This window comes from Oncorhynchus mykiss, chromosome 20, assembly GCF_057628025.1.
Source record: "Oncorhynchus mykiss isolate SJ-2025 chromosome 20, ASM5762802v1, whole genome shotgun sequence".
NCBI classification, from domain to species: Eukaryota; Metazoa; Chordata; class Actinopteri; order Salmoniformes; family Salmonidae; genus Oncorhynchus; species Oncorhynchus mykiss.
In genome coordinates this window covers 26244727-26271416 of record NC_143041.1, presented here as the reverse complement: position 1 = coordinate 26271416, position 26690 = coordinate 26244727, and the positions used below count along the sequence as shown (strand labels likewise).

The following is a 26690-nucleotide window of genomic DNA, read 5'->3' as shown; positions in this document are numbered from 1 at the left end:
AAGTTTGAAATGAAACATTTGCTAATATTTGTGATGGTTAACAATTGATAGCTACAACATTCAAAATAGTAGTAGTAGTTTAAAGGGTAATATTTAAAAAATGACTGTGGTGCACATTAAATGTTATGAACATATCATTCCATTTATTGTTAGTGTGATAATTCAGTAAATTTGTTGTGATTTCTGTCAATATCACCCAGCTCCAGGTCACACACACAAACACAGTTAGAATGAGTTCCCTCCCAGAGTCACACACACAGACACACGCAGCTACTCCACCCAGTGACTTTGTGACAATGACAAAACAAGTTTAGTAAAGAACAGCCTACGTGCCCACACCACATTTTCCCCATCCTTTCATCTGAACAGTGTTTGGCACTCCTCTCCTCTGCATGCTGAATATCAAATGGTTATCAGGCTGGGCAGTCATGCAGTAAATGACTGGCTACCCTGTTAATACAACACAGGTTCCCCAGACTGGAGCCAGATGTAATCCCTTACTGACTGTGTGTGTGTGTGTGTGTGTGCGCATCCATGCAAGTGTGTGTTCATGCGTGCATAGGGGACCAGGTGTTGGAAGGATAGGTCTAGCTGATAAACACCACGGGAGACATAGAAGAGAGGTGCATCTTGGAGGTCTCCTCCAGGTATTTCACCTGATGCCCTGTAGCAGCCTGAGGCCCTGTCCCCTCTTACTCTCCCCGCCACCCTCAACCACCCCCTCATCTCCCACTTCACCCCGTCTACTCTCCCTTTTCTTGCCCTATCATCTCCCCCTCATGAAGATTGGCCAGGTGGGAGGCTACAGTACATAATGACACTGAACCATCTCTGGCATGCGGTCGTTGATTAAAATGTTCATTAACACTGTACAGCTCAGGTGATGAGACCTGCTGCCCCACCCGGTCCCCTTCAGCTGAACACCTTGGCCAACCTGTCTCTGTAACACCTCTCCACCCAGGTAAACACACACCGGCTGGTTAATAAAGAGCCTCTCACACACCAACACACACTTTCTGGTTTAATAAACGAGCCTCTCTATTCAAGCAAAATAAATTAATACGCACGCACACACACACAGTTCTGTTTCATTAAGAGGCTCCATGGTGGTGGCACAAACCCCAATCTCCCTTACACACACCATCTGTTTAATAAACACTCATCCCATGTCAACCCCCAGGAACTGACATTGGTCAACACAAACACAATAAACACCATTACACATGTGCGGGCGCGTACACACACACACACACCAATGACCCTACGGCGTGGAAGGTCTGATAGATATGACAGTGTGTGTGTGTGTGTGTGTAATGAATTAGTAACATATCTCTGGCGGCCTGAGTCACGTAGGTGAAAAATGCTACTGGTTGCTTCCTTCATTAAGTAGCTTGTCTGTCTGTCAAAGGAGCATGAGAAGCAACGTCACTTTGTGTGTTGATTCGTTTTTAACTGCCGTCGTAATCTGTTTTCTGAACTGAGATTAATCCCACCTGTCGAGGGCTTCTTATAAATGGAGGTATTAAAGCGTATGAAGTGAGACGCTCCAGCACAGATGAATCTAGCAGGGGTCAGAGAGCGCCTAAATCTAATTTAGGAGAAGAAGAAATAATATGCGTTTGAGATTAATACCTTAAATGTAAACAGATACTGGAAGGAGAGAATCACAAAGATGAAATGAAGAAGGTTGAATCGTTACCTTGGGACAGAGAAAGTTGACCCTCATATCATGCCTCTGTGGCCAGTGTTTCATTGGTTTATTCGTACTCGGATTTCGCTTACTTCATTGGATTTTAATACTTGAAATATGGGGAACCACTGCTAAATTGATGCATATCTCAAGCCTACAGCGAGTTTAGCTAAACAATCTGTATAGAAAATGTTCATATGTATTGCATGCTCGGAAATGGAAGTACAGTGTCCTCAGAAAGTAAAACATCTGGAATAATAAAATACTCATATCTTGATTAGATAACTATGCAACCCCCTAAGTCAATATATGTTAGAACCTCATTTGGCAGCAATTACAGATGTGAGTCTTTCTGGGTGAGTCTCTAAGAGCTTTCCACACCTGGATTGTGCAACATTTGCACATTATTCTTTTCAAAACTCTTCTAGCTCTGTCAAATTGGTTGTTGATCATTGCTAAACAAAATCAGGTCTTGCCATAGATTTTCAAGTAGATTTTCAAGCTACTCACTGTCTTCTTGGTAAGCAACTCCAGTGTAGATTTGACAATGTGTTTTATGTTATTGTCCTGCTGAAAGGTAAATTAATCTTCCAGTGTCTGGTGGAAAGCAGACTGAAGCAGGTTTTCCTTTAGGATTTTGCCTGTGCTTAGCTCCATTACATGTATTTGTTATCCTGAAAAACTCCCCAGATCACAAGCATACCCATAACATGATGCAGCCACCACTATAATTGAAAATATTGAGAGTGGTACTCAGTAATGTGTTGTATCGGATTTGCCCCAAACATTACACATTGTATTTTTTTTGCAGTATTACTTAAGTGCCTTGTTGCAAACAGGATGCATGTTTTGGAATATTTGTATTCAGTCTTTTCACTCTGTCAATTAGGTTAGTATTGTGGAGTAACTACAATGTTGATCCATCCTCAGTTTTCTCCTATCACAGCCATTAAACTGTGTAACTGTTTTAAAGTCACCATTGGCCTCATGGTGAAATCCCTGAGCGGTTTCCTTCCTCTCCAGCAACTGAGTTAGAAAGGACACCTGTATCCTTGTAGGTACTGGTTGTATTGATACACAATCCAAAGTGTTAATTAAGAGCTTTACCATGCAGGCCTCCCGGGTGGCGCAGTGGTTAAGGGCGCTGTACTGCAGCGCCAGCTGTGCCAGCTGTGCCATCGCGCCCAGGCTCTGTCGTAACCGGCCGCGACCGGGAGGTCCGTGGGGCGACGCACAATTGGCCTAGCGTCGTCCGGGTTAGGGAGGGCTTGGTCGGTAGGGATGCCCTTGTCTCATCGCGCACCAGCGACTCCTGTGGCGGACCGGGCGCAGTGCGCGCTAACCAAGGTTGCCAGGTGCACGGTGTAGCCTCCGACACATTGGTGCGGCTGGCTTCCGGGTTGGATGCGCGCTGTGTTAAGAAGCAGTGCGGCTGGTTGGGTTGTGTATCGGAGGACGCATGACATTCAACCTTCGTCTCTCCCGAGCCCGTACGGGAGTTGTAGCGAAGAGACAAGATAGTAGCTACTATAACAATTGGATACCATGAAATTGGGGAGAAAAAGGGGTAAAATTCAACAAAAAAAAGAAAAGAAGAGCTTTACCTGCTTAAAGGGATATTCAATGCCTGCTTTTTTTCTACTAATAGGTGTCCTTCTTTGCAAGCCACTGGAAAACACTCCCTGGTCTTTGTGGTTGAATTTGTGTTTGAAATTCACTGCTCGACAGAGACCTTACCGATAATTGTATGTGTGGGGCACAGACATGAGGCAGTCATTAAAAAATTATGTTAAACACTATTAATGCACACAGAGTGAGCCAATGCAACTTATTACGTGACTTGTTAAGCACATTTTTACTCATGTGCCCCACACATACAATTAGGCTTGCCATAACAAAGGGTTTGAATACTTATTGACCCAAGACACTTCAGCTTTTCATTTTTAATTCATTTGTACCAAAGCAATTCTCAAAACACTATTCCACTTTGACATTATGGCGTATTGTGTGAAAGGCCAGGGACAAAAACAACTAAATGTAATATTCAGGCTGTAAAACAACAAAATAAAAAAGTGAAGGGTGTGAATACTTTGTGAAGGTTCCCAAGAGAATTCACAGCTTACTGTGAACTACTGTACAGCACGACTATGCCAGTGGCTCTAGGGTATTCTCTAAGAGCTTCCTAAAGACTGAGAGACATATTAGTTGACTATATACACCGTACTAATCATCCCATACAATCTGTCTCATCCCATAACCACAAATAATGATACACGCCACATGGGAACAATGTGGCATGCCTTCCCTTCACGCCGCTGTCAGTCAGTCAGCCACACAGCAATAACATACAGACACCGTGACACACACAATCTACGGCGACAGCTGGGGAGAATCCAAACAAACGTGGATAGACGAGACGTCAGGAGGGGGGAAGAGAAAACAGCGTCGAGTTTAACGAGAGGAAAGCTGTTTCAGATGGGTTGTCAGTAGCCTGTCTATGCCTGAGCTGCGTTCAAAAGATGACATCTGGATTGAGCTGCATCATTAAAGGAGTTTCAAAAGGCTGCGCGATGATCAGGTGAACAGTGTTGACAGGACATGAAACAAAGCCTGTATTGTAGCGCTTGTGCATCAATTTCATTGTTTCCCCTCTCAACTCTTTCAGCTGTAACTCAACACCAAAGCCTGATGGAGTATGGCACATCATTAGCAATAGAGACAGAAGGGATGCAGGGGGGAAATTATTTTGACTTATACGCAAAAGGGGATTCAGTATGCCTGTGTTCTACACTTCTACAGAGATGGAGAACGAGAGCGAGGTTCTCCCCACTCAGAGGACCTGAGCCCTAGGACCATGCTTCAGGACTACCTGGCCTGATGACTCCTGGCTGTCCCCAGTCTGGTCGTGCTACTGCTCCAGTTTTAACTGTTCTGCCTGCGGCTATGGAACCCTGACCTGTTCACCGGACGTGCTAACTTGTCCCGGACCTGCTGTTTTCGACTCTCTCTCTCTCTACCGCACCTGCTGTCTCGATCTCTGAAAGCTCGGCTATGAAAAGCTAACAGACATTTACTACCGAGGTACTGACCTGTTGCACCCTCTACAATCACTGTGATTACTATTTGACCCTGCTGGTTATCTTAAAGAACAATCTGGCCTTAATGGCCATGTACTCTTATAATCTCCAACCAGCACAGCCAGAAGAGGACTGGCCACCCCTCAGAACCTGATTCCTCTCTAGGTTACTTGCTAGGTTCCTACCTTTCTAGGGAGTTTTTCCTAGCCACCGTGATTCTACATCTGCATTGCTTGCAGGTTGGGGTTTTAGGCTGGGGTTTTCTGTATAGCACTTTGTGACATCTGCTGAAAATTAATTTGATTTGAGAGAGAGAGAGAGAGAGAGAGAGAGAGAGCGAGGGAGAGAAGAAAGCGAAAGAGAACAAGGGAAAAGCCAAATTGGGATATTTATATCAAGAGCGTCACTATGTACACTGTTGGGCCAGACTCCACTGGGGACCATGAAAGGCTGAGGAGGATTGTGGGTAATTCATCAGGCGGCGGCTGTGCGGAGGCCCTTGATTAGTGTCGAAAAGGAACCTCAGTCAGGATTCTACAGCCTTCCGGAAGCCAATTCATTATTACACATTGTCAGTGTCCCAGAGCATTGCTCCACGTGTCACTTTAGACAAACATCCATGTTGGAGATTTGACGAGTCTGACTACTACATAATTGCTGAGACCTGAGAGATGAGATGCTGTGTGTCTGGGATATTTTTCTAACTATTGTGTGCATGCTTCCCCTTAACAAGTGGCAGAAGCCAAGTCACCTTTTTCAACTAAAAACATGATTTATTTCAACAAATATAAAAATTATTTATATATTTGATACTTACACAAAAGCAATGATCCTGATATGAAACACTTAAAAAACAACCCAACAATGCTGAACATCCACAAGCACATTACATCACAATTCTCAAAACACAAGTCACGTTTTAAATTGGCCGATATCCTAGGCATCCTTGTGCCTTACGGGTGTCCCACACAGTGCCTGAGGAGAATCCCTGTCTCTGTAGAAGGGAGATACCAGAGATACCAGTGTCGACAGGACCCGAGAAAAGTACTGATAACCACCGTCTCTCCTCCCAAAATGTCATTAGGCATTCTGTCTCCCTACATAATCTGCCATGTTGATTTTGTTTCCCTTTGATATAACAGTCTTATCTCTGTACCCTTTGCACAGCGTGGATTTATCCCCAGGCAACATGAGAGAAAGTAACTTTTATCCAAATTCCCAAAAATGACTAAGTAACAAAAGGAGGGAAACGAATTACGTATCACAGAGGCATATCTCAAACCAGGCTTATTATCCAATGACGTCCTTGAGTGGTGACGCAACACTGACCTTGTCAGGCAAAAGAGAAGATATTTATCCTGCCCTGTTTAGATACATGTATTTATTTTATTTCAACTTTATTTAACTAGGCAAGTCAGTTAAGAAACAAATTCTTATTTACAATGACGGCCTGCCCTGGCCAAACCCTAACCCAGATGACGATGGGACTCCCAATCACGGCCGGTTATGATACCGCCTGGATAGTGTTGAGATAGAGTGTGTGTGTGGTCTTACCAGTGTCGTTTCCTTGGCTCCCCTCTCTCTTCAGCATCTGGACAGCTCCCACGTATTTCTTCAGCTGGACCTTGAGGACCTCGTTCTCCCTGCAGACACACACACACACACACAAACAGAGAATCAAGGCCTAGGCCCATGCAGAGAGAGCAGCAGACTGGAACAGTACACAGACAGGAACAGTAACTGTGTTGGTTTCTGTGTCTGTGGCGGGTTTACAGCCTTGTAAATCCCAGCCCATCTCTGGAGCTGGATTATACATGCAGCCCTACAGGTTTTCTGTGATTGCTTACTGTCACTGGAGACTGTGCACAAGGGTGGTGCAAGTGTGTGTGTGTGTGTGTGTATGTTCAGAAAAGGTGTGTAGTGGTATATGTTCTTACAGGGCCTGTGCGGATGATTACTGTTGGTTTGAGGGGAAATCATTCAGAATCTAAGAGAATTACAGTGCTGTAAATAATAACTACCTGCCTTTCTCCCCTGCTCTTTGTACCCTGCTTATCGCATCCCATTTTACCCCTACAAAGGACACTCGGGATGGGAGATCTCTGAAAGCCGGCTGACGAGCTCTCGGAGGGACGATTGGGCCGTTGTTATCAGAGTCGGCGAGCCGAGACACAATTCCGCTGCCATTTAATTAAAGGTAATAAATGGTCTGGCATTCCGGAGGCGAGGGAGGGGATTCCACGGCTCAGGTGCGTCTCATCGATCTCTCAGAATGTGCCCTCCTGCTGAGTCATAGGCAGGTTAACAGTCACACACAAACACACAGGTTGGCTTTAACTCATGTAAGCCCGTCTCACATACACACAGGTCCGCTTTGTGTGTGTAAGCCCACACACACACGCCTCCTGTACATGTCTAATGTTACATTGGAGAGATAGAGGCTGACTGCAGGGTGTGTACTGCAGGATATATAAACTATAAATGGCTCGCTCAGGAACCCGACGCCTGAGGAACTGGACTGAAACACGCATCTCCTCTACATCTAGAGGTAGAGATACAATGATGCAACTAAAGACACAGAACCAGAGGTAGAAACAGAGAGAAATTCCATATTGACAGACAGGTATATCTATATAATAAGAGGGTCTATGTAGTTTATCACTGTCTGTTCTACTGTAAAGTCATATAAAAGGAAAGACAACGTAGAGAACATCCTATGAGGATAATGTAGAGGCTGTGTTATTACACAAACCCCACCCAAATCCACAGTATCTGACCAAATTCAATTCCCTGGAACTGTAGAATGTTTTTATATGGGTTCATCATTGTACATTACGGTGCAAGTGTCCCTGAAAGTTTCAAAGGCATCCTACAGCACTGACCTTCCTGTGTATTATACAACTGGCACGTGTCGTTGAGGGCGTTTAACATGGAGGGTATTCCGCCTAAAAAGCTCTCTGTCTAAATGGACGCTCTCTAAACCCATTAGTGAAATTGGATCAGTGGAGTGAGTCTCAGACGGGGTGAGGAAAAGCCCAGATATCAGAGAGAGTGAGAGGCAGGAAGAGATGCAACACAACTTCCTGTGACCTCTACTGAGGGCTTCTGGGATAGAGGTCACAGAGGTTTTATTTGGATTGGACAGCTTAAAAAATAAAAAAAAACATATGCTATAAAGCTGCTCCAGTTAGAGAAAACATTACAGTAATACACTCAGAGGATAAAACAAAACAAAGCCAAAATAAAGGATGTTTAAGAGCAATTTAGAGCAGGGGTTCGCAAACCTCTCGTTCAATGTATTTTAACGATTCCACAGATGGCACACCTGATACAAATGGTCAACTAATCATCAAGCACTTGACTAGATGAATCAGGTGACTTAGTTCAGGGGATTCACTGAGATGTTTGAGAACCACTTATTTATATGCTCTGCAAACAATGCTTCAAACATGTACTTTGGTTTTCCTTTCATAAACATTCTTCCTCAATGCCCACAGCACAGTAAAGTTAGGCAGACAGTGTACAGTAGAAGATTGTTCAAAGTGGGAGAACTTCAACTGTACAGTAGCCCCTTGAGACAGCTGGATAATTGACTTCACAAAGCAGCAAAACAACTAAAATCCTCTCAACAACTACAGTAAAACCGCCCAAACCTTAGGTGTTGTCTTTACAGTACATCAAAATACCCCATTCCCAACAACCTTCAGGAAACGCTGAATGACAATAAGAAAAACTCACAACCTCTTTAGTCTTCTCTCAGTGGGTTTCTTCTAACCACCCACCAAACAGAGAGGAGGACCACTTTCTCCTTGGCCAGGCCCCCTCTCTCCTGGCTGCCTGCCTACCCGCCAGCCTGTGTGAGTTCTAGTTTCTGCTCTGCTAACGTCACTGGGAGACTGGCCGGAGCTCCATGCTGGTAGGGAATAGGATTTCCTGCATGTGTGTATGTGTCCGTGCGTGCAAACATGTGCCTCAGTCAGTCAGTGTTACATACCGTACATTCGGAAAGTATGCAGACCCCTTGACTTTCTCCACATTTTGTTACGTTACAGCCTTATTCTAACATGTATTAAATTGTTTTTTCCCCTCATCAATCTACACACAATAGCCCATAATGACAAAGCAAAAATGAGGTTTTTAGAAATTTTTGCACATTTATACTAAACTGAAGTATTACATTTACATAAGCATTCAGACCCTTTACTCAGTACTTTGTTGAAGCACCTTTCACAGCGATTACAGCCTTAAGTCGTCTTGGGTATGACGCTACAAGCTTGGCACACCTGCATTTGGGGAGTTTCTCCCATTCTTCTCTGCAGATCCTCTCAAGCTCTGTCAGGTTGGATGGGGAGCGTCCCTCCAGAGATGTTAGATCAGGTTCAAGTCTGGGCTCCGACTGGGCCACTCAAGGACATTCAGAGACTTGTCCCGAAGCCACTCCTGCGTTGTCTTGGCTGTGCGCCTTGGGTGGTTGTCCTGTTGGAAGGTGTCCAGTCTGAGGTCCTGAGCGCTCTGGAGCAGGTTTTCATCAAGGGTTTCTCTGTACTTTGCTCCGTTCATCTTTCCCTCGATCCAGACTAGTCTCCCAGTCCCTGCCGCTGAAAAACATCCCCACAGCATGATGCTGCCACCACCACCATGCTTCACCGTAGGGATGGTGCCAGGTTTCCTCCAGATGTGACGCTTAGCATTCAGGCCAAAGAGTTCCATCTTGGTTTCATCAGACCAGAGAATCTTATTTCTCATGGTCTGAGTCTTTAGGTGCCTTTTGTCAAACTCCAAGTGGACTGTCATGTGCCTTTTACTGAGTGGCTTCCGTCTGGCCACTCAACCATAAAGGTCTGATTAGTGGAGTGCTGCAGAGATGGTTGTCCTTCTGGAAGGGTCTCCCATTTTCACAGAGGAACTCTAGAGCTCTGACAGAGTGACCATCGGGTTCTTGGTCACCTCCTTGACCAAGGCCCTTCTCCCCCGATTGCTCAGGTCACTGTGTTCTTGAGGACCTTCAATGCTTCAGAAATGTTTTGGTACCCATCCCTAGATCTGTGCCTCGACAGTCCTGTCTCGGAGCTCTACGGACAATTCCTTTGACCTCTTGGCTTGGTTTTTGCTCTGACATGTACTGTCAACTGTGGGACCTTATATAGACAGGTGTGTGGCTTTCATGTCCAATCAATTGAATTTACCACAGGTGGACTCCAATCAAGTTGTAGAAACATCTCAAGGATGATCAATGGAAACAGGAAGCACCTGAGCTCAATTGCGAGTCTCATAGCAAAGGGTCTGAATACTTATGTAAATATTTTTTTTATTTTGTATTTTCTCATTATGGGGTATTGTGGGTAGATTGATGAGGATTTTTTTTGTTGCATTTTAGAATGAGGCTGTAATGTAACAAAATGTGGAAAAGGTCAAGGGGTCTGAATACTTTCAGAATGCACGTCAGAAGCACTGCCTCAGTCAGTGTGTGGCCCACGTCTTAACCAGTCCAGTACCCACTCCTCTCACTGTGCTGAATCAATATGGGTACCTCTATGAGAGCAGCTCAGCCCAGCTCATGTCCACTGGGCTTTGTTAGACACAAACACAGGAAGGGCTTACTTACCAGCGCCAGTATTTTTAGCTACTATTGATCAGATCAGGCCAGATTTGGGTGGAGGATAGCACTTGAGTTTGAGTGGCTGGAGTTTCCAGTTTGTCTTGAAGGCATAGAGGAGTGGAAAGACTAAACCACTCAAATGTAAAAAGTGCACATTGCAGCATACTCAACACTTAAAAACACACATATTGAACCTCTAAAGACTGTTTCCAGTGAGTGTGGGTTTGTCTGTCTCTAACCACCAATATTCCTACTGTAGCCATGGGAAGCTGCCACTGGGAACAACAACCACCAGCGATCTGGTACCCACCTGCCCAGAGCCTGGACCTTGGCTGTGTGTCTCTCCTCCAGCTCATCCAGGCGTCTCCTCAAGGCGTCTGTCTCCTGTCTCAGCCCAGCAGAGTGCTCCATCTCCCCATCCAGCAGGCTGCGCAGGGACCTGGAGCCCCGGAGGACACAACAGCACAATACTGTTAGCATACAGTCACACACACACACACAGAACACTGGCATTCACAGTCTGCTCACAACTCTCAGAAAACCCACATACATACATAGCTCTTAATTCCCCTTGATTTTTCACATTAAAGATCAACTCATCCCACCAACATTAGCAGAGAGGATCTCACATGTTCAGTTCATCTAGCTCATCCTTCCTGTTCATCATGGCCACTATGGCCTGGCGGAGCTCCACTGTGGACAGAGGACAGAGACCGTTAACAACACTGAGACAAACAAAACACAGACCCAAACAAATTGATATATATCTCTGTACAAGTGTTAACTGTTCACATTTCTTTTGCTCGGCTCATATTTAAGTCTCATCATTAGCGGAGCTGACTGATACCTAAATACTAACCTGGTTCCATACTGTACTGTGCTGCCTGTAGCCAACTCTTCTGTCGTTGTCATGACTACACATGAGTTAGCTCCAGAACATAGAGCATGGGACCAGCCAGGCTACTAATATACTACCTTTGCCCAGATACAAACACACTTTAGCACCATAGTCACAGCACAGCTCTCTAGTCACATGATGGATATAGGCTAATATATAGCACTGCACTGAGAGAAGTAGGTCTATGGAAAAAGGGCCAAGATACGGCAGCCTTATGAATACCAAAGTATTTACTCAATTAAAAGCAAATGAATAATGCAGATCAGCTCTTGGCTACATTAACAGCAGGGAAGCGCAAAGAAGTGGAGCTCGTTTTGGCCCCAGACGCATTTCAAAAAGTAGGTTTTACAACCCAAAGTGCCTGGTTGAGGAGGTGAAGAGGAGGATGATGAAGAAGAAGGTAGAGGAGAGCCCCATTATATCTGGAGCTCCCAATTCTACATCAGTGCTCCAGAAATAGGTGTGACATTTACAACAACCATGCGTTCACCACAGGAAGCTAGCACCAGCAATCCATTAAGGAGCTTTATAGAGAGGCGCCCCTCTGTTGCACTACAACTGTGTGTGTGTGCTTGTGCGTATGTGGGTTTGTGTGTGATGCAGGCAGTGTATGGATTTGGACAATGGTTCCCATTACAGATCCAGTTAAACGGCAGACTCCATTATGTTTTTTGTTTTTTTACTGCACACAATGTTCTCTATCTGTACACACAAACACAAAAGCACACAAACACAAATACACACACACAGCTCTCTTCTTTTGAGAGCCCCTAATCTGTGAGTGTTCGACTATAGACGTGAGTCATGACCATAGATGTGCCTGTGGGTCTAGATGTGCCGCCCCACTCAGATCCCCTGCCCTAACTCACATTACAGGCTTAGTGTGTTCCACACACAGGAAACAGCATCAATATGAGCATCAGCCGAGCTACCCTCTGCTAAGCTTTAGGAAATTACGCAAATCACGTTCTGGAGTGGAAAACAGACAGTGTGTAAACTGTTGACTGGATCAGGGCATTTTACATTCCAGGAAGTTTTGAAAGACAGTAGAGCGGACGAAATGTCAATTAATGGTGTGTGTTGTTTACAGAAATGAAATCTATCAAGTAAGACATGCTTTTCTGAGTGTACCGTTCTGTTTCACTCATATCATCCTTTGTTACAGTAAACTGTAGGCTGCCGTTAGAGTACACAGAGGCTTACTGACTCAGCAGTGCCATCACCTGGTTGAATAAGGGATTATTCTTATTTTTTTTACCTTTATTTAACTAAGTCAGTTAAGGACAAATTCTTGTTTTCAATGACAGCCTAGGAACAGTGGGTTAACTGCCTAGTTCAGGGGCAGAACAACAGATTTTTACCTTTCGGTTTTACTAGTCCAACGCTGTAACCACTAGGCTACCTGCAGCCCAAATGATCATCATACAGGATTCCCTTCTTATTACCAAACACATGTACAGTATACCACACACACCCACTGTCATTGACTCTGGTAGACCAGGGGTGGCACTGGACAGTACACTGGAGAGAGGTGCATTCTGGACCGGCGGGCTGGGCTCCAAGCTGTAACACCACAGACAGAGAGAGGTTACGTATATATCTCCATCCAATAACTCAAATCCAATGTTATTTGTCACATGCGCCAAATACAACAGTGACAGGCTTACTTACAAGCCCTTAACCAACAATGCAGTTTTAAGAAAAGACCCCCAAAAAATAAAAGTTACAAATAATTAAAGAGAAGCAGTAAAATAACAATAGTGAGGCACCGGTTAGTCGAGGTAATTGAGGTAATATGTACATGTAGGTAGAGTTATTAAAGTGACAATGCACAGATAATAACAGAGAGTAGCAGCAGTGTAGAAGAGTGGGGAGGAGTATGGGGACAATGCAAATAGTCTGGGTAGCCAGTTGATCAGATGTTCAGGTGTCTTGTGGCTTGGGGGTAGAAGCTGTTTCAAAGCCTCTTGGACCTAGGCTCGGCGCTCCGGAACCGCTTGCCATGCTGTAGTAGAGAGAACAGTCTATGACTAGGTGGCTGGAGTCTTAGACCATTTTTAGGGCTTTCTTCTGACACCGCCTGGTACAGAGGTCCTGGATGGCAGGAAGCTTGGCCCCGGTGATGTACTGGGCCGATGTACTGGGCCGTACGCACTACCCTCTGTAGTGCCTTGCGGTCGGAGGCCGCAAGGCACTTGCCATACCAGGCAGTGATGCAACCATGTTCTCGATTGTGTAGCTGTAAAACCTTTTGAGGATCTGAGGACCCATGTCTCCTGAGCCGGAATAGGTTTTGTCGTGCTCTCTTCACGACTGTCTTGGTGTGCTTGGACCATGTAAGTTTGTTGGTGATGTGGACGCCAAGGAATTTGAAGCTCTCAACCTGCTCCACTACAGCCCCATCGATGAGAATGGGGGCGTGCTCGGTCCTCCTTTTCCTTCAGTCCACAATCATCTCCTTTGTCTTGATCATGTTGAGGGAGAGGTTCTTGTCCTGGCACCACACGGCCAGGTCTCTGACCTCCTCTCTATAGGCTGTCTCGTTGTTGTCGGTGATCAGACCTATCACTGTTGTGTCATCTGCAAACTTAATGATGGTGTTGGAGTCGTGCCAGGCCGTGCAGTCAGTGAACAGAGAGTACAGGAGGGGACTGGGCACGCACCCCTGAGGGGACCCGTGTTGAGGATCAGCGTGGCGGATATGGTGTTACCTACCCTTAGCACCTGGGGGCGGCCCATCAGGAAGTCCAGGATCCAGTTGCAGAGGGAGGTGTTTAGTCCCAGGGTCCTTAGCTTAGTGATGAGCTTTGAACTCAAAATTATTGATCTGAGTGCAATTTTCCTCCCACCCTTGTTAAGATGATGCTTATGTAAAATGGACTGACAACTTACTTGAACTGTAGCTGGGATCTGGTCGTCTCGTAGTCGCTGACTGGACCTGTGGAATCTGTTTGTACAGGAAATGCAACCGTATCTTTCACTGAGCCGATTGAAACAAAATGAAAGTGAAAAACAATGAGAGAGAGAGAAAGTACCTCAATGCTGACGTATCTGTCTGGGTTTAATGCTTTCCATATTCTACAAAAGCTTAGTAAATTTACACTTCAGTTTTCTCATGAGCTTTATCACTAAGCAACCTCGCCCACTATTCTCTTTTAACACCAGTCTGCTGTTGCTATAGAAACTATCCCCAAAAATGAACACATTTGAACCATCACATTATAACCAAAATTCTGTGGTTATGTAAGAAATGACTGTTGGGCTCAGAGGACTGGGTTGAGAAACACTGCTGTAGAGGAGAGGAGCCTCACCTGGCTGAGCGTAGGAGTGGCTGGAGGCCACAGGAATGAGGATGTCTGAACTGTCATTATCAGTTATGGCCTGCAGGGCGCCCCACGTTGACACTCTGTAACAGACACACACGTTACAACACAGATAAAGTACACCTGTTTATATCAATTCTTGATTAGGAGTTTCTCTCCCTGCTTATTGTATCGTTAAGAAAGTGCTAGATGATGTATAATCCTTAGTCTCCATGGTTACTCACTGGTCAGCGTTGGCCGTGTTATGAAAGGGGCTTTGTGGCTGTGGCCTACTCTTGTATACCTCTTCCTCCTCCTCATCATCATTATCAATAATCTTGGTGTCAGGCAGAGCTCTGGAGAAAGGAGGAGACCCGGCCCAGCTGACTATCCCAGGATCGGGCAGCCCATTCTGGAGAGGCGAGAGGGAGAAGGAGGACTCCAGTGGGTAAATACCCTCCTCCAGACTGACCTGAGGAGCAGTGGTGCTCTTCCTGAGGGTGACAGTCCCCCCCCCCACCTCTTCCTCGTCCTCCGCTCCCCCATCCAGGTCGTCGAAGGAGATGATGTTGGTGATTTTCTTTTTCCTCCGTCGCTCCTTCCTCAGGCCAGAGTCTGGAGAGGAGAGAGAAAACACGTTGTCAGTTTGCTCTCTATGTTTGTTGGCGTATTATTCCTTAGTAATAATAATATGTAATAATATGAATAGAACTGAATATAAATAATAGTTTATATGCACTGTCCCCCTCAGTGTCTGAGTTGATTGTAATTTCTCCTCCCTACCTGCGGAGGCGCTGCGTGGCAGGACAGGCAGTGGGTCTGATGATCCGTCGGGGCAGTGGGTAGGGGTGAAGCCTGGCACCACAGCGGTGACGGTGCTGATCTCCCTGAGCAGAGTGCTCACCCCCTGGGTGGACTCCTTCCATAGGCTCCCTATGCCCTGGGTGGACTCCTTCAGGAGGTGGCTCACGGAGGAGGAGGAGCCGCCCGCCCGGGGCACACCGTTCAGGTCTGTGTTGTCGATGTTGATGGCAAACAGGATGGAGTTTAGTCCTGTGTGAAGGGTGGAGAGAGAGGAGAAGGTCTAGTTACTAGTCGTTCACACAGCACTAATGGTAGTGGATAACGTGAGTTGGTTCTCCCCAACTAACAATGTAAAGCTCCCTGAGAATTGGAAAAGTGCTACATAAATCCAAATCCATCAGCACTGCACTAGACACAGTAGGTGGGTAAACTCAGATTGCAGGTCGCGGTGATAAGTATAACATAAGTATATAAGTATAACACTAAGTATAACACTCCCTATACTTTCAATGCATCTCCCCGTATTGGTGGGTAAACGCTTACGCAAAATACCAAAAAGCTGAGTAAACAGTGCGTTCACCCTCCACTACACCACTGACTGCATATCACACAGGGAGTAAGTGACTCAACTGTGACTCATGGCTTACTGCAAAGTAGCTCTCTGAATGGTAGAGACATGAATGTGTTTCACCACAGGAATCCGAGTCATGCTCTCACCTGCAGCCATGGTGGGCAGCATGCTGGCTCGCTCCTCATCCAGAATAAACGCCCAGTCTTCATAGAAAGTACTAGAAAACACAAAGAAATAAGATATACTGGCAAGAAAGGTCCAGACTCCACACCCACACACAGACCTGAGATAAATACAAACATACAAACAGACACACACTCTCACCCGAGGCGTATGCCGTCTGCGAGCAGCATGTGTAGGTAGCGTTCTAGTGAGTGTTCGTTGAGGGCACAGCGGAGCCAGGCGCGGCCACGGCCCAGCTCAGAGGAGATGTGTCTCAGGGAGTAGAACCGCTGCAGCTCATGGCGGTTCAGATGCTCCTTCACATAGAGCCAGAACGTCAGCTCTGAGAGAGAGAAGAGAGAGAAAGAGAAAGAAAGAGAGATGCACCAAAAAGAAAGTGAATGTCCACTGCTTGCTACTCCCAAAATCTATATCCTCTAACACAGCTAGAATTTGAACTCATTTCTACACAATTAAAGCCATGTCTTACCAACTGAAGCTTCTGAATGGCCATGTCAAAGGTCAGAGATCAAAAGGTCAGACAGCAGCCAGTAAAAGCTTAAAGATTGTCTAAGTAATCACAGTTCTAAACCATCATATTCATCCACTGACTAATTAGCCATGTTCACACCTTCCTCCTTTTCCTATTTGTTCTCAAGACCTCAACAACTCCCCAGATAGAGTCACCCAACACATCACCTATTGGCCAACAGTTTTCACTCTTTATATAACACCCAACTTGCAAGACAGTTTGAAAGTCTGTTCGCTGTAAGTTTTCACGTTCTTGATAATTAGTGTGAATAACTGCGATGGAGGTCTCTCTTTAGCATAGCATTACCATATGGCCTTAGAACAATGTGTAATACAACAGCCTATTTCACTCCGCAGCACTGGACTTATTAAACACTCAGTATGGTAGCTGTGTCCCAGAGTTCTCTCTCCATCATCACCAAAGCTTTGTTAACTGGGACAGGAAGGGCTAATGGAGAGGCCCAATGAAGTCAAAAATGATCTAGAAACTTGAAGTTTTGTAATTTCCTAAATACATAACCTATGTCTAAAAACAACAATGCAATGTAAAAAACTAGTTGACATTGAGGTTAGTGTGCCTTCTCACTTTACCAAATGTTGCTAACCGTTGCTTTAGACAAATTAAAGATGATCTTTGTATGAAACATCTTAAATTACAGTTTACTTTGAGCAAATTCAGAATTTGCGATTAATCGTGAAATGTTTGAATCGTTTGACAGCCCTAACAACATCTGGTCCACGGACACCTCTTTTACAACTTGTTCAGCCAGAATTATCTGTCTGAATTTTACCACTGCTTCTTTTAAGAAACCACAACAGGTGCTGGGCTGCCCTCAGAAAGAGAGAGAATTTTCTTTCTTGTCATTTTTGACTAAATCTGTTGCATAACCCTCTGGTTTCACAGACAGTATCTGCACCTGGTTTCTCTCTCAGTCGTCCTACAGCATCTGTTTCCTGCGTGGAGAGTAGACACTCATCACAGCCGTTATCTCCTACTGAGGTGAGTATAAAGTATTCTCAGGTCTCCAGTTTCCTAGGCTAATATTAGGTATGCTCCTTTTCTTGTTTTTATAGCACCTTGCACTTGTACCCTTTCTATTCTTTCGAGCATCGATTAAATGAAGTATATTATTTTAGCATCTTGGCCTCCTTTGGTTATTCCTTTTCACGGTTTGAGTGCAAGTAGCTTTTGAACTCTACTAATATTAAGCTGTTACTAGGGAAGTCGAATGAATGAGTCCCCCAGTTAAATTAAGAGCATTTTTTAAATCTCTAAAATGGTTAAACTAGTGAGAAATATGTGAATATTGAAAAAAAATCAGAGCGTTTGCGCCATTTGCTATCATCCTAAATGAAGATATTGAATTATTTTTGCCATATCGAATGAATGTATATTATGTTACTTTCCATGATCTGGACAGTATGCATTACTACACTACACAAGCTGACGTTTTGCCACATGGTAATTCGGGGGAATTACACATCCTTCAAAAAAAGTTTATAGTCAACACAATATCAGTTGCTTAAAACAGATCAATATCTATGGCTTTGTACTGTTCATTTTTGTCACACTCACTGGGGGTCGCAGGACTTACAACGCAGCTATACATTTATTTCTCAAATGGCACAAATAGTTTGGGGCGGTATCGCTATATAAGTTGCTGGCCACACACCAATACACTGATTTTACAGTCAAATTACCACTTAAATAGCAGCCAACCGTTGTCACTGTTTATATCCTATGGCGGGTCGTGATTTGCTGACGTTACCTAACAGAAAAAGTGGTTTGTTCCCTTTTCCATGATGGCAGCCTCCCGCCATCTCAACATATAGATATAAGCCTTATACAAGTTCTCATCTGACCAAACATGTATAGGTTATTCCGTGTGGCCTTTGAATAATGTTTGTTTAAACTGCCCTACACCACAAATGTTCGCCCCCATTCTATTGATTTCAGTGTGATATCAAGAAGTGATTAACATAAAAAGTGCTGCTTTACACTTTCTTTTATTAATTTCACCGTTATTTAACCAGGTAGGCTAGTTGAGAACACCTTTATTTAACCAGGTAGGCTAGTTGAGAACTAGTTCTCATTTGCAACTGTGACCTGGCCAAGATAAAGCATAGCAATTAGACACATACAACAACACAGAGTTACACATGGAATAAACAAAACATACAGTCAATAATACAGTAGAAAAAAAGAAAACAAAAAGTCTATATACAGTGAGTGCAAATGAGGTAAGATAAGGGAGTTAAGACAATAAATAGGCCATGGTAGTGAAGTAATTACAATATAGCAATTAAACACTGGAATGGTAGATGTGCAAGTAGAGATACTGGGCTGCAAAGGAGCAAGATAAATAAATAAATACAGTATGGGGATGAGGTAGGTAGATAGCCCATCTGTAAACAGCCCATCTATGTACAGGTGCAGTGATCTGTGTGCTACTCTGACAGCTGGTGCTTAAAGCTAGTGAGGGAGGTATGAGACTCCAGATTCAGTGATTTTTGCAGTTTGTTCCAGTCATTGGCAGCAGAGAACTGGAAGGAAAGGAGACCAAAGTAGGTATTGGCTTTGGGGGTGACCAGTGAGATATACCTGCTGGAGCGAGTGGGTGCTACGAGTGGGTGCTGCTATGGTGACCAGTGAGCTGAGATAAGGCGGGGCTTTACCTAGCAGAGACTTGTAGATAACCTGTAGCCAGTGGGTTTGGTGACGAGTATGAAGCGAGGGCCAACCAACGAGAGCGTACAGGTCGCAGTGTATGGGGATTTGGTGACAAAACGGATGGCACTGTGATAGACTGCATCCAATTTGTTGAGTAGAGTGTTGGAGGCTATTTTATAGATGACATCGCCGAAGTCGAGGATCGATAGGATGGTCAGTTTTACAAGGGTATGTTTGGCAGCATGAGTGAAGGATGCTTTGTTGCGAAATAGGAAGCTGATCCTAGATTTAATTTTGGATTGGAGATGCTTAATGGGAGTCTGGAAGGAGAGTTTACAGTCTAACCAGACACCTAGGAATTTGTAGTTGTCCACGTATTCTAAGTCAGAGCCGTCCAGAGTAGTGATGCTGGACGGGCGGGCAGTGATCGATTGAATAGCATGCATTTAGTTTTACTTGCATTTAAGAGCAGTTGGAGGCCACGGCATTGAAGCTCGTCTGGAGGTTAGTTAACACAGTGTCCAAAGAGGGCCAGAAGTATACAGAATGGTGTCGTCTCCGTAGAGGTGGATCAGAGAATCACCAGCACCAAGAGCAACATCATTGATGTATACAGAGAAGAAAGTCGGCCTGAGAATTGAACCCTGTTTGACTGCCAGAGGTCCGTACAACAGGCCCTCCGATTTGACACACTGAACTCTATCAGAGAAGTAGTTACCAGGTTTGCGATCCACTTTAATCAAAATGCAAACTTCAAAATGTAGCTACATGTCTTCTACAAATTGTACTCTAACCAGTGATGAACACATTATTCCCAGATTCAGTGTGTTTGTTTTAGCTGTGTTGGTTCTTATAGTCTGACTAAGAGTACATATATATATACCTCTCGCCTGACCAAAATCTTCAAGGGCCCCTGAAGGGCCCCCAGTGCAGATAATGGTTACCAGTACTTCCTGGAAAAACTTTTTTTATACTTCATATCACTGTAATCTGTTTCCAGGTCATGTGACTGTACCTGCTTCAGTCTTGGTGGTGAATCCTGCGGCCTGCTTGATGGCAGCAGCAGTGAGAGCCAGTCCTTTACTCTTCCTCAGGCCATGCTGGAGGACAGCCTCAAACTGGGCACACAAACAGATCACCCTACAGGGGAGATACAAACACAAGCATTACAATACATCACACACACGCACATTATACATAAAACGCATTACACATTCACACACAAAACAACAGTAAATCATATCAGTTTTAAAATAATAAAGCACATTGGTACCTGCTGTCTAAATCTGAGGCGATCTCCTTTCTTCCTCCAAAGCGGATTTGGCACTGAACAGACATGAAGAATGAAGATGACATGGCTAGCAAAATAACTATGATGCAACACTTTTACTTCCTCAATGGTAGCCTGCCAGCTAAAGTCCACAACATCAAACCAGGTTGAGAAACAACACAATGTGCACAGTATTATGCCTTATAAACTGTAGAGAGTGGATAAATTCACTGTAATTACACTGAAAGCACATCATTATGAGTTTATGATTACATGACTAATTTGAACACAGCTGTAATGCACTCCTCTTCAGTGGAGATTATCCATAGTAGAGGAGGGCAATAGGACGGCTAACATAACCTGTCCTTTCACGTACAGGGCAGCTATCATAACCTGTCCTTTCACGTACAGTGCAGCTAACATAACCTGTCCTTTCACATACAGGGCAGCTATCATAACCTGTCCTTTCACGTACAGTGCAGCTAACATAACCTGTTATGACATGTACAGTGCAGCTAACATAACCTGTTATGACACGTACAGTGCAGCTAACAACCTGTTATGACATGTACAGTGCAGCTAACATAACCTGTTATGACATGTACAGTGCAGCTAACATAACCTGTTATGACATGTACAGTGCAGCTAACATAACCTGTTATGACACGTACAGTGCAGCTAACAACCTGTTATGACATGTACAGTGCAGCTAACATAACCTGTTATGACATGTACAGTGCAGCTAACATAACCTGTTATGACACGTACAGTGCAGCTAACAACCTGTTATGACATGTACAGTGCAGCTAACATAACCTGTTATGACACGTACAGTGCAGCTAACATAACCTGTTATGACACGTACAGTGCAGCTAACAACCTGTTATGACATGTACAGTGCAGCTAACATAACCTGTTATGACATGTACAGTGCAGCTAACATAACCTGTTATGTCGCGTACAGTGCAGCTAACATAACCTGTTATGACACGTACAGTGCAGCTAACATAACCTGTTATGACACGTACAGTGCAGCTAACATAACCTGTTATGACACGTACAGTGCAGCTAACATAACCTGTTATGTCGCGTACAGTGCAGCTAACATAACCTGTTATGACACGTACAGTGCAGCTAACATAACCTGTTATGACACGTACAGTGCAGCTAACATAACCTGTTATGACACATACAGTGCAGCTAACATAACCTGTTATGACATGTACAGTGCAGCTAACATAACCTGTTATGACATGTACAGTGCAGCTAACGTAACCTGTTATGACATGTACAGTGCAGCTAACATAACCTGTTATGACACATACATTGAGGTATAAATGTTGCTGATGATTGTTGTTATGATTGTTGTGACCCCTCACCTAATCTCTGGTGGACAGACCTACGTAAACATAACTGGTACCGTAACCATAGAATCTGTCGGGAAGGAATGGGATGCGTGGGATCTGTAGTAGTTCCAATGTTTGGGTTTTTCCATCACTGGTTATTTGGACAAATCACGATTTTGCAGGTGTTAACATCTTTCGAATTTCGGAAGGGGACATTTAGCCGGTAACTTGCAGAGAGAAAGTGGAGCTCCTCGTTCTGGTTCCACTCCTCATTAAATCTCTTCTCTTAACATGTATGGACCCAGAACTTAATCGAGCAGCTGACCAATTATGCAAGACTTCTGTTCTGGGTTAAACGAGATTACCATTCACCTGTTTGACAGCGTCCAGCAGCCTCTCTAGCAGGTGTTGTCTCTTTGCGTCATTCTGCTGAGGGCCTGGAAAGGAGGAGGGCGATCATACAAAATAGACCATCTGTCAGTTTGGTAATCTCATCTCAGACTTCTGGCCTAAGAGTGACTAGCCTGCATAATGGACAAGTAATCTCTGGCTAAATCACAGAGCTGTACAACTATTTCATCAAGCTTATCAGAAATGTATACAATGATGTGTTCCACAAAGAAGAATATGATTTGGTCAAATATATTTATTTGTAGGAAAGTGACATAACACATTTTGGAGATACTATAATAACAAGAAAAGGTTGTTATAATAAGTATTCACCAACAAATACATGCAGTTTGCTAAGAAAGCACGACCTTGGAGAAAGTAATGGGCTAGATGAGGTTGGGCAGGACTCAGGAGCAATAACAAAAAAGGTCTAATATGGTTAGAGGGGTTTCTCTTTGATGTATCAACGTTTATTCATGACTACTAGGATGTCATCCAGTCAAGCCATCATTCGATTTGCATGAGGAGATTCAAGATACCCGCGGGAAGTGTCATTATCTATCCTTTACGCCTGCCTGAACTCATTATGAGAATGATGCGTTGTCCTTCATTCTAAACCGCATTGCTTTAATAGGCCTATATGTGCACAAAACATACAAAATTCCTGTAATAAACCAAAGCCATTTCAATTGGTGATGGTGGAACAAAAAGTGATTTTGTTTCTAGCTACAACTCACCGTTCATGCTGTCAGTCCGAGTCGTTAGTGTTGTTGTTGACACACCACAAGTAAACTAGTTCATAGCTCTTCGGTTCGACATGGTGGAAATCCAGAATTATATTGCTATTCTGTACGAACCGAACCCTGGGAGGCAGAGAGAACTACTTCCATGATGTTGCACTCCCTTCTTCCAATCAACACAACCGGGGTCCTTGGCCCACTGTTGCGCATGTCGGCTGGAACTACAGAGGCCTGCGAGTAGCCGTTTATCACTATCGCTATAAGAGTTAAACCGAGTCACATTTGTAGATCAAATGTTTGATTTACAAACCCATAAGCACTTGTAGTTTCAGTGACTGGACTGTCGTAGCTCTGGATAATCTTTAAATTGTAATAAAATACATTTATTGTGCTACTGCCTGCAAAGCGAAACATCGTCGGCACTGCCGGTCACATGACCAGACACACTGTTGTCATATGATAGGGTAGGGGGTAGTGGGATCTGTAGTTCATTAATATAATCTCTGTTAAACATTCACTTGTTTTCAAACACATTCATTGATAGTTTTCACTTTCTATGGCAAGCAGTGTGTGTGTGTGGGGGGGGGGGGGGGGGGGGAATAGAGACGTCAAGCTGCAAAGCCAGACCTCCACAACCCCAATGTCTTTCCCTCTGTAATGTCATCTGTGTGGTTAAAGATCTGTACTGTCTTGGTTGTGACCAGTATGGTGGTACCCTCCTCAGTGGAAGGAACAGGCAGGTTGGAGTTGCAGTCGGGAGTCTGGCAGTTTGTTCCCTCCTGGAGAACCATGGCTCCAGCTCCACTCGTCAAGCTGTCCTGTCCCATGATAACCACTGTCTGCTCAGGGAAATCATCAGAGACCCTCTCAGTCCCAGGACACTCTGCTTCCTGTAGTCGTGATACTGGGGGATAACATTGACGTGAGTTACATACTGTATGATAGAGATATAGGGGTAGGCAATGTATTGGGTATAGTCACAAGGATATGCATTTTTTACATTTGACTTATCATTCATGGAGGGGAATTTCCATTCATCACAAATGAGTGAATCAATCACCAATCAGATGTGGAAGCATGGTCACATATTGTGACAGATAGACGTAACCTGTGTGCCTGCTACTAACAGCGAATCACTGTATAATAATTTCCCATCATATGAAAGGTGAAGCAAGCGTTGTCATATTATGACTGACAGGCAGATACGGTAATTTGTCTGCTGATAACAGACCATCACTATATAACCACATACCACCTCCCTATGCTTCTTTGTGTTTTATCTTACATTTGTTCCTTGGGAAACGTCTGCATGTCTTCTTCCTCAGTACCTGCAGCAGCAGCAGGAGAGTAGTAAAAGCACACAGGAACACAAACAGCCAGACCAGGGTCAGACGAATGTTGAACGGCTCTGGGGCTTTGCTCTCTGATGCTGGACAGGTTAACAGAAAAACATATGTCCGTAATGCTCGTACTTATCCTACAGATTCACTGGGCCAGCTTCATTTGTCTATGCCTCCTTCGCTTGAGTATAAGGACTAAGAATACAATGTCTCACATAACAATTCAGATGCCAATATTTATAACAATGCTTAAAGATATTCTATAACAATAACAAATACAATCATGTTTATTCATATACAGCTGCATTATAATTTCAGAACTCAAATGATCAAAAGTTTGAAATGTTAAAACAGTATTGTACTTACATTGAGTACAGTATGTTGTGCAAACTCTGGGTGGTGAATTGCATCGTAAATAGCATTGTTTACACTCCTCGACTAGCCCATCATAGTAGTATCCCAGTCCACACTGTCCTTCTGACATAGCAATACAGTATAAGACAATCAAGAATAAGATCTGAAATAGATGCTAAAATGGTGTACTTTCCAGTTTCAGTGACTGAGATTGACTGGGCAGTTATGTGGTTCTGGTTTTAAAAGAGAATACATAATATGTAAATAATGTGTAATGTAGGGGAAATCCCTCTGCTACACAGAGACTGGTGAGATTTCAGAACGAGAGAGGAACTATACCCACAGCACGAGGGTGTTATTCACCACAGAAAGTAGGTAAATACACTGAGTACCAGCCCATCTATCTACCTACCTCATCCCCATACAGTATTAATGTATCTTGCCCCTTTGCACCCTCCAGTATCTCTACTTGCACATTCATCTTCTGCACATCTACCATTCCAGTGTTTAAATTGCTATATTGTAATTACTTTGCCACCATGGCCTATTTATAGCCTTAACTCTCTCATCTTACCTCATTTGCACTCACTGTATATAGACTTTGTTTTCTTTTGTTCTACTGTATTATCGACTATGTTTTGTTTATTCCATGTGTAACTCTGTGTTGTTGTATGTGTTGAATTCCTATGCGTTTATCTTGGCCAGGTCGCAGTTGTAAATGAGAACTTGTTCTCAACTAGCTTACCTGGTTAAATAAAGGTGAAATAAAAAATAAATAAAAATATATCTTCCTCTCTAACTTTAAGCATCAGCTGTCAGAGCAGCTTACAGATCATTGCACTTGTACATAGCCCACCCAACTACCTCATCCCGATATTGTCATTAATAAATAAAAAAATGCTTCTTTGCAACCCAGTATCTCTACTTGCACATCAATCTTCTGCACATCTATCACTCCAGTGTTGAATTGCTATATTGTAATTTATTTCTCCACTATGGCCTATTTATTGCCTTACCTCCCTTATCCTACCTCCTTTGCACACACTGTATATAGATTTTTCTATTGTGTTATTGACTGTACTTTTCTTTATTCCATGTGTAACTCTATATTGTTGTTTGTGTCGCACTGCTCTGCTTTATCTTGGCCAGGTCGCATTTGTAAATTAAAACTGGTTCTCAACTGGCCTACCTGGTTATATATATACATATATATACCTTCAGAAAGTATTCACACCCATAGATTTTTTCCAAAGTGTGTGGTGTTACAAAGTGGGATTGAAATAGATTTAATTGTCATTTTTTTGTCAACAATCTACACAAGATACTCGTGTGACAAAGTTTAATTCTAACATATGTAAAAAATACATATATGAAAAATAAAACACTAATATATATATTAGTGTAGGTATTCAATCCCCTTTGGCAGCGATTACAGCTGTGAGTCTCTAAGAGTTTTCCACACCTGGATTGTGCAACATTTTCCCATTATTTTTTTCAAACTTCTTTAAGTTTTGTCAAATTGGTTGTTGAGCATTGCTGCTAGGTGACCTAAATTGGGACATGCTTAACACCCCGGCCATCATACAATCTAAGCTTGATGCCCTCAATCTCACACAAATTATCAATGAACCCAACAGGTACAACCTCAAATCCGTAAACACGGGCACCCTCATTGATATCATCCTACCCAACTTGCCCTCCAAATACACCTCTGCTGTTTTCAACCAAGATCTCAGAGATCACTGCCTCATTGCCTGCATCCGTAATGGGTCCGCGGTCAAACGACCACCCCTCATCACTGTCAAACGCTCCCTAAAACACTTCAGCAAGCAGGCCTTTCTAATCAACCTGGCCCGGGTATCCTGGAAGGATATTGACCTCATCCCGTCAGAAGAGGATGCCTAGTCATTCTTTAAAAATGCCTTCCTCACCATCTTGAATAAGC

The 26690-nt window shown here is 43.8% G+C and overlaps 2 protein-coding genes across 7 annotated transcripts in view; both read right to left on the bottom strand.

Annotated features, from left to right (window-relative positions):
• Nucleotides 1-23509, bottom strand: part of LOC110499160 (sorting nexin-29) — a 131133-nt gene extending 107624 nt beyond the window's left edge. The window contains exons 1-15 of one of the 6 annotated variants that reach the window (XR_016489449.1): nt 23049-23509; nt 22294-22358; nt 20579-20631; nt 20321-20445; nt 16266-16446; nt 16088-16158; nt 15350-15619; nt 15087-15181; nt 14812-14978; nt 14576-14670; nt 14157-14211; nt 12743-12827; nt 10996-11059; nt 10677-10805; nt 6322-6410 (exon numbers count right to left, since the gene is read on the bottom strand). Coding sequence is in view for 2 of the 6 variants with exons in the window: in XM_036955984.2 (XP_036811879.1) it covers nt 6322-6410; nt 10677-10805; nt 10996-11059; nt 12739-12827; nt 14157-14211; nt 14576-14670; nt 14812-15181; nt 15350-15619; nt 16088-16158; nt 16266-16446; nt 20321-20445; nt 20579-20631; nt 22294-22358; nt 23049-23055 (1663 nt within the window). In the remaining 4 variants the exon portion in view is untranslated. Of the gene's footprint in view, nt 1-6321; nt 6411-10676; nt 10806-10995; nt 11060-12625; nt 12828-14156; nt 14212-14575; nt 14671-14811; nt 15182-15349; nt 15620-16087; nt 16159-16265; nt 16447-20320; nt 20446-20578; nt 20632-22293; nt 22359-23048 lie in introns of all 6 variants that reach the window. The other 5 variants (XR_016489448.1, XM_090212732.1, XR_016489446.1 and 2 more) reach the window with 5 other exon arrangements.
• On the bottom strand, nt 23413-24995 carry LOC149974498 (tumor necrosis factor receptor superfamily member 17-like). The gene is made up of 3 exons (XM_090212733.1): nt 24758-24995; nt 24337-24480; nt 23413-23955 (listed from the first exon to the last, which is right to left on the bottom strand). Exons 1-3 carry the CDS (start codon nt 24873-24875, stop codon nt 23660-23662), a joined length of 558 nt encoding a protein of 185 aa, XP_090068859.1. The 5' UTR covers nt 24876-24995; the 3' UTR covers nt 23413-23659.
• Nucleotides 24996-26690: the final 1695 nt, after the last annotated feature.